Source organism: Camelina sativa, unplaced genomic scaffold (genome assembly GCF_000633955.1).
Source record: "Camelina sativa cultivar DH55 unplaced genomic scaffold, Cs unpScaffold00551, whole genome shotgun sequence".
Lineage (NCBI taxonomy): Eukaryota > Viridiplantae > Streptophyta > Magnoliopsida > Brassicales > Brassicaceae > Camelina > Camelina sativa.
The window spans coordinates 58,477-66,770 of record NW_010921728.1 but is presented as its reverse complement, the minus strand read 5'-3'; the positions used below and the strand labels follow the sequence as shown (position 1 = coordinate 66,770).

The 8,294-nt window shown below is 33.1% G+C and overlaps 1 protein-coding gene across 1 annotated transcript; it reads left to right on the top strand.

The window, feature by feature from the left end:
* The first annotated feature begins 6,528 nt into the window (after window positions 1-6,528).
* On the top strand, window positions 6,529-8,006 carry LOC104773479 (probable endochitinase). Its single transcript, XM_010498095.1, has 3 exons — window positions 6,529-7,270; window positions 7,390-7,791; window positions 7,984-8,006. Exons 1-3 carry the CDS (start codon window positions 6,598-6,600, stop codon window positions 8,004-8,006), a joined length of 1,098 nt encoding a protein of 365 aa, XP_010496397.1. The 5' UTR covers window positions 6,529-6,597.
* Window positions 8,007-8,294: the final 288 nt, after the last annotated feature.

Here is an 8,294-nt window from a genome sequence, read left to right as displayed (position 1 = left end):
GCCAACAAGATTTGGATTGCGTACGACGATACTGAGAGTGTGACGGCCAAAGTGACATACGCTAAGCAGAACGTTCTGCTTGGTTACTTTGCCTGGAACGTTGGAGCTGACGTTAACACTGTTCTATCCACCGCAGGTTCGTCTCTTTTTTCTTTTTCTTTTCTTTTTTTCTTTCATTTATATTCTTTCATAAAATATTCTCTTAAACTTACAGCATGGAAAGCATGGTCTGGTTAATTGACAACCATATCGGATCGGAGGAGTTCCCACAACGATAAGTGAATGAAGAAATAAATAAATAAAAGACGAGTGAAGAATAAAACATGTTTGCTTTATGTTATTGTAAGATAAAATAAAATAAAACTTGTCTGTCTGTTTGTATGTTGTTTTCTGTAACTAAAAATAATAATAAAAGATGCGTGCTTTTTTATATAATCACTGTAAACCCAAATAAAAAAAATGGTTTGATTTCTAAGAAAAAATGCATTACAAAACACCGACGAAATAATTCATGTACGTTTCCATTAGATATCCATCTAACGAAATAATCCAAAACATGATACATGCATGTTTCCAATTTGTATTATAACTCGAAAATGCATGCATGCATGTTTCCAATTTGTATTATAAAGAATCTAGTAATCGATGAACGAAACTCACGTGATTATCTTTGGAGAATCGCAAACCCTTTCCTGCAATTGGAAACTGTATTCACCTTCATCCTCCTCCTTGGAGCAACTTATCAAAACTTCTTACTTGTTAACTTTGCAAACTGTCTTTCACCACTAGTTGATTAGAGATTTATCGAAGCTCATCTTCAATGTTGAATCATATCCATCGAAATTGCGCATCTCTTTGGAAACTCATTGAACCTATATATTTATTTACTTTTCATGTACTATTTGAGTTTTAAGTAGCTAGTGTGTACTTCCCTCTTTTGAGGATTTAATAGAATAAAGTGATTGTTTCACCAAAACAATCTTAACTGTAATTGTGCTCAAAAAGTATTTGCAACAAAGTATTTGCTGAATCTAGTTAAAACTTGTGTGTCTCTTGTCTCTTCTACACTAAACATCATATCCATCGAGATTGTGCATCTCTTAGAAACTCATTAGATTTGATGATTCATTAGTAGTAAATGTTTAGATGATCTCGCTTATAATGTACTTAAACTATAGCTTTAACATAGAATGAAAAATTCTAATGTATATGAAGTCAAGAAACAAACAAAAATTGTACTTGAAATTATAATATTTTGTCTAAGAGCTTGAAAATGTATATATATGTAAAGTTATTTCTAGCAATTTTAAAAGCCAGCCATGTAGTTAAAGCTTTGTTAAAAAAAAAAGGGCATTTTCGAAAATAAATCTTTTTCTATGTTCATTTTCAAAAATATTTGTTTTCTAGATACAAAATGACTAAATTGTAAATCCTAAACTCTAAATAATACATTCTACCTCTTAAAACTTAATGACCAGACCTTTTTTCTTTATTTTAATATAATAATTAACTAGTGATACTCACAAACACTCTAGCAACAGTCAATACAAACAGCAGAAATAACAACAACATTAAACCAGCAATTATCCAACAAAAAATCTAATAAATAATTAACTATTATTCAATCTAACATAAGCCGATAAATAAATCATCCAACAATGTCATGAAGCATTAAACCAGCATCCTAACAACATTCTAATGATCCGACTCTAGCAACCTAACAGAAGCCAGACATCAATCAAACGAACCACTAGAACATCCTCCTCTTTATCACCTTGATTTTACAGTCACACTTTTGCTTTATGTGCACCACAAAAAGAATGTGACGCATGAGTTACCAGAAATATTCAGTGATGCGATCCTCCCATCTACCGGACTATACACATAAGCGAAAAGACAAACACAAACATTTCATAAAAAGCAAGCAAACTAGACTACTCTGAACATATGTGTCGACTGAAACCCCTCATCGTCATGGTTGACGCTGAACCCTTGCGTCGATCGACGCACTCCTTGCATCGATCGATGCTTCCTCGTGTCTCCACCAAAACCCTTGTTGCATCGTATAACGCCATGACCGCCAGCTCTTAGTGAGCCCCATGTCCAATCCCAGTCCATGGGTCCATTTTCCTTAATGGGCATCATATCCTCTCACTAGGCCCGTGAGCTCATCCATATCTGACGGCCAGTTTGCTACGTCCGAGAGGCTTTAAAGACTTGTTACCGTCCCTACAAATCACTACATGTGTTTTAACCTCACTCGCTCAGCTCCGACAATCACTTCTCGAAGGGTCACACATCCTAAGACTTCTCCAACTATGGAGTTCTCTCAGGACCCTTGACCGAAAAGATAAATGCACTTTGGTGACATAGATGGTCAAATCAATTCTTTTAAACCTTTCCAAAAGTCCCTGAAACTGGGGTGTATCACATCGATCAATGCAGACGCGCGAAATATCACCAACAATAATCTCTCTCGACTTCTCTCGCCTCCGACCTCGCCACAACGTCCGTGATTCCCAAAACCACCCTCAATATGCCACAACCACAACCACAATCACTCACAAAAAAGCACACAAGCAATAAATCACACAAAACACACATCTAATCGCTTAGATAAGTCTTGATCTTTTAATCACCTCATAAACAAGAAGATTCTGAACGAAAACAACAAGAATCACACCACAGAAAGCTCCCCACCACGTCCTTATCCACAGATCTTCACTCGAAAAACATATCTATCCAAAAACGGCTTAGAACTCATCATGAACGCTCACAAGAACTTTTCAAAGAGAAAGCTCTTCTTCTCAAGTGTTTAGAACAACAAAACGGCTAACCAAAGTCTAGGGCATCGAGCTTCCTTTTTTATAAGCAAGCTCTAGGTTTTCCCCATTAAACCACATCGAACTGGAGACATTGGAAACAACCTGAGTGTAAACCACACAATAGTGTCGATTGATGCCCTGACCTTGGCGTTGATCGATGCTCAAACCGTAAATCTGATTCGCGGGTGTTACAAAACTATACGCTAAATATAAAATAGAGAACCCAAAAATTTAAAAAAAAAATTAAAATAACTTTAATTGTTAATTTAACATATTATAATTGTCTGGGGAAAAAATAAATTGCCCAAAAAACAATAGTTTAAGAAAAGTAATATCTCAATTAGGACAGTTCTAAAAAACTCTTAAAAAAAATTAATAATTCAATGAAATATATTTTAGGTTTATAAACAAACAAAATAATATCGTAGTACTAAAATGACCAGTAGTATTTTTATATTTATGAACCATAAAATATCTAGAGTCCAATCTAGTCACAATTTCATCGTAATGCATGTGGACTAAATTGTTCCACAAGTAAACTTGATCAAAATATAGACTATAACTAAGTCTTTTTAATTTTAAATTCTTGATTAATAACAGACTTTATTATTTTTCAACTATACTACTAATAATAAACTTATTTATAGCTGATGACGAGATGATAATAATTAAGATATATAGACTATAATCAAGTCTTTTTAATTATTACTAGATGAATACCCGTGCTATGTGCGGGCTTATAGCTTACTGCTTTTTAAACAATTTTTCTATTAATTTCATTTTTTTATGTAGAGTGTATCTATTTTTTAATTGTGGAAATCTTGAAAAATATAATTTGATTTTGATATTTTTTTTATACTTCAAATAGCTTTTTTCATTTTGCAATTGAATTATTAGATACATGCATAGACAACTTTATTTTGAAAGCTTAACCATTTTACAATTCTTGTCTAAAACTTCTAAAAAAAATATTCCAAATGAAAGTTTGATCTAAAGATGCATATTTTGTAACAAAGAGTTTTTTAGCTTCTCAGTTATATACTATGAACTACTAACATTTTAATTTATCAAGATTGATTAAGATAGACATCTTCCTTTCATGTTAGCTCTTCAATTTCTTGAATATAACTCTAGAATTTTTTATTTATTTATAAGAATTTCATTTAATTTTATTTTTGACAACTTCTAAATATTAGAATATGAAAACTCCTTCCTCTTTGTCTCTGTATTCTGCTAAACCAACATTCTACAATTTTATTCAATTATCTTCCATTTGATAGTGAACAAAACTTCAATCTTCTTCAAAAAAAAAATTTTAGGGACAAACTTTCATGAATTTCTCTACAATATTAACAAATATCTCTATCACTGCTGCAACTCTTCAAACTATTGACAAAATTATGACTCCTAAACCATATATCCATAGATTCATGGTTTACGCTGAGAGGAAGAAGTGGCTCTTGATTCAATCCCGATACTTTTTTTGTCTTTTGGTGATGCATCTACTTTTTTAGGAAATGTTATAAGCCTCTCTAATTTTTTTATATAAATATTAAAATTGTTTTTGTAATATAAAAAAGAACAAAATACATGAATAAGTCTTTTTGCTTTTAATGAGGATAGATAAGTGGCACTCTCTCCACTGCTGATGTGTCATTCAAATAGAAAGAGTTGGCCATCTTTCATAATATAAATTTTTATGTACATGATATATATGTCATGCGGCCACCCACATATCGAGCATAATATAAACTTAATTTACAATAAGCATAATCACACACGTTTTACTGTATTTAACACAGACAATGTTAAATACTGCTAGTATAATTTTCTAAATTTATAATATAATACGATCATATATATTACCAAGAAAAAGAAGATGAATCACTAGCTCAGTTGTCAAATTACACATAACGATTACATAAATACTATACAGACTTTTTTTTGGGAGATATATATCAGTTGTACTACTTTATTAGCACATTTGTAAACATTCACAATAATAATAATGACACTAAATCTCAAAATTAGTAAAAATCAAAATTTCATACAAAAGTAGTGATGCTTAAGTACTTAAAGGTTTCTCTAAAAATGATTGAATTCATCAAAAGTCATCATAATTATTTTTGGCATCTTATATATATATATAGTTTTGACCCTTTAAGCTTTTAGATTTTAGATATTATATAAAAAATAACATATGGTCAGTATAATTAGTAACCTATATAACGTTTGTTTTTTTCTATTAATTAATTAGTGGCAAGATTAGTAATTTTTGTAATGATGGCTACTAATACATTGTATGGAAAAAAAAAGACTTGTTGGATCTAAAATACTATTACATATTGAAAAATCAAAAAAAAAAAATAATAATAATAATAAATAAAGACTTCTCAATTTCCACTGATTATCCATCGGAAAGAAGAGAGCATTTATGCAGCTGTTCAATATTAATAATAAAGATATATAGACTATAATCAAGTCTTCTATTATTGTTATTTTTATGTATAAGATGTATGTCATGCCGCCACCCACCTATATTAGAGCATATTATAAGCTTAATTCACAATAAGCATAATCACACACTTTTTATTGTATTTGACACATTCAATGATAAATACTACTAGTATAATTTTTGGAAATTTATACTACCTAAATAGTGCGAATGTAATCACACTAAATCTCAAAATAAATTTAACACATATATGCAGGTTTGTTACAAGCAAATTGGAATTCTCTGAATTTTCCTTGCCATGAAGGAACCACTCTTATCCAATTAAAAACTCCAAAGTTAATATTATGACCAGTAATAAGTTCCATTACTTTTTTGGTGTCTCCTTCAAAGGAAACCCTTGTATAACCTTTGCTCCAACGGTTTGTTTTCTTTGAGCGTGTCGACATGCCCCTAAGATAGCACCTCCAGTTTTTGATGGCCGCTCTCGATCATAGTTACCAACTAGTTGCACTTCATCCAACCACAACTGGGTATCTTCCAGTGAGTAGCAGCTGTAGTCCGCTTTTGCAGTTAGATATTCATCTTGATCGTGTCATTCTTTCGCATGAGTGAGAGCTTGGCTTATTATCTTTCGCCACGAAATGTTATTGTTTTGAAATATAAGAATATAAGATTGTTGCGAGAAGTCCAAATTTGCCAAAGAATCGAGTAGACGTGTTGCATTTAAAGATTTCTTGCATCAACCAATGTTATTTTCATACAATCTTATATCATATTCTACAAAATAGATAAATTTGTTTTACATAGTATATAGATTTTCACAATATCATAGAACTAAATTAGAAATTACTAATTTAAATAAGAGTAACTCGTAATAAGTTAATATAAGGTGTTTATTTATTAACAGGAGGAGGCTTTCTTTTGTGACCTATTAATTAGTTTTTAATGTTTATGGTGGAGAGGTATACCGTATACATATCCTCTATTAATATAAAACTATATGTATAAATCTCAGACATAATTAAGCAAAAAAAAAAAGCATAAGATGGTAAAATTAGGATCTTTGGAATGAGCTTAGTAAATTAATGGTCACAACATTTAACAAAGACTTTTTGTTTTTGTTTTCGAAATCAATAATTGAATTTGTCTGAATTATTCTTTTGAATATTTCAAAATATGTCTTTCCAAAATCACTATAAATAGAGAAGGGAAGCACCCACTTAGTTTGTATCACCACCACTACAAAGGCACAACAAACAAAGAAACACAGAGCTAGAGAAAGCATTTTGTTAAAAGACTTAATTTGAGACCAAAAAAATGGCTGATACTAATGAGGAAATGGGAGCCCCCTCCGTGGTAAAAGCTTCGTACTGGTACCCAGATGGAGAGGACAAGGATCCCGCAACCTCGGCCCAAACGATTCCCTCAGCTCTCTTCACTCACCTTTTCTGCGCCTTCGCCGATCTCGACGCTGACACCCACAAAGCTTTTATCTCCGAAGTGCACGCACAGAGATTTGCCACCTTCACTGAAACTGTCAAGATACGAAACGATCAGGTGAAGACCCTCTTGTCGATCGGCGGAAGACTTGGAAACAATTCTGCGTTTGCGTCCATGGCAAGTAAACAGCAGTCACGGAAAAAGTTCATTGATTCTTGGATTTCGATCGCTAGATCAAACGGATTCAATGGTCTCGATTTAGCCTGGGAGTACCCGAACAATGAGACTGAGATGACCGACTTTGGGGCCCTAGTTGGAGAATTGCGATATGCGGTTGACGCCGAGCACAGACGCACCAGCAAACCGACTTTGCTGTTGACGGCTGCCGTTTACTACTCCTCGGTTTACAAGACTTTTACCTACCCGGTTAAAGTGATGAAAGATAACTTGGATTGGGTTAATATTATAGCCTATGAACTTTACACACCGCTGTCGTACCCCCACTTTACCGCTCCACCCGCCGGTCTGCACGCTTTTTCTTTGGACGAAGGTATAAGCATAATAATTTCCCTACGATTCAGATAATAAAAGAGGAGATGTTTAGGTGAGTAGTCTTTTTGGCTTAACTGATATAGAATTTGATAATTTGGCTGATATATTTATATATAGATCGAAGCGGCGACTCTGGTTTTAGAAAGTGGGTTGAGGACGGACTTCCCAAGAATAAAGCAGTCTTTGGATTTCCATACGTTGGCTATGCCTGGACTCTCCAAAACGATATGGATAACGGCTATCATGCCGCCGCCTCCGGAGTAGCCAAACATGAGGACGTATCTGAGGATGGTTCTATAAACTATGATAAGATACAGAAGTTCATAACTGATGAGAAAGCAGCACATAAGTATGACTCCGCGGTTGTCGGGAATCATTGTTTCGCCAACAAGATTTGGATTGCGTACGACGATACTGAGAGTGTGACGGCCAAAGTGACATACGCTAAGCAGAACGTTCTGCTTGGTTACTTTGCCTGGAACGTTGGAGCTGACGTTAACACTGTTCTATCCACCGCAGGTTCGTCTCTTTTTTCTTCTTCTTTTATTTTTTTTTGTTTCATTTATATTCTTTTTCGTTTCGTCTTTCATAAAATATTCTTTTTCGTTTTCGTTTCTTTGAATTGCAGCAAATATATATAAATCGCTAGTTCCCTATCGGTTAAACTAAACAGTACTGAGTTTCTTATATATGTATTTTGAAAATTTACAGCATGGAAAGCATGGTCTGGTTAAGTGACAACCATATCGGATCGGAGGAGTTCTTCCCACAACGATAAGTGAATGAAGAAATAAATAAATAAAAGACGATTGAAGAATAAAACATGTTTGCTTAATATTATTGTAAGATTGAAAAAAAACTCGTCTGTCTGTTTGTATCTTGTTTTCTGTAATAAAAAATAAAAAAATGCTTGTTTTTTTTATATAATCACTGTAAACCAAAAAAAAAAATTGATTTCTATGAAAAAATGCATTACAGAACACTGACGGACTTACTTCATACCATTCATGTACGTTTCCATA

Bases quoted from the DNA above. Each gene is read 5' to 3' on its own strand.
- LOC104773479 (XM_010498095.1), top strand. From the start codon at position 6,598: ATGGCTGATACTAATGAGGAAATGGGAGCCCCCTCCGTGGTAAAAGCT. The intron at 7,271-7,389 runs GTATAAGCATAA...ATTTATATATAG, and splicing joins CGCTTTTTCTTTGGACGAAG to ATCGAAGCGGCGACTCTGGT. The intron at 7,792-7,983 runs GTTCGTCTCTTT...GAAAATTTACAG, and splicing joins CACTGTTCTATCCACCGCAG to CATGGAAAGCATGGTCTGGT.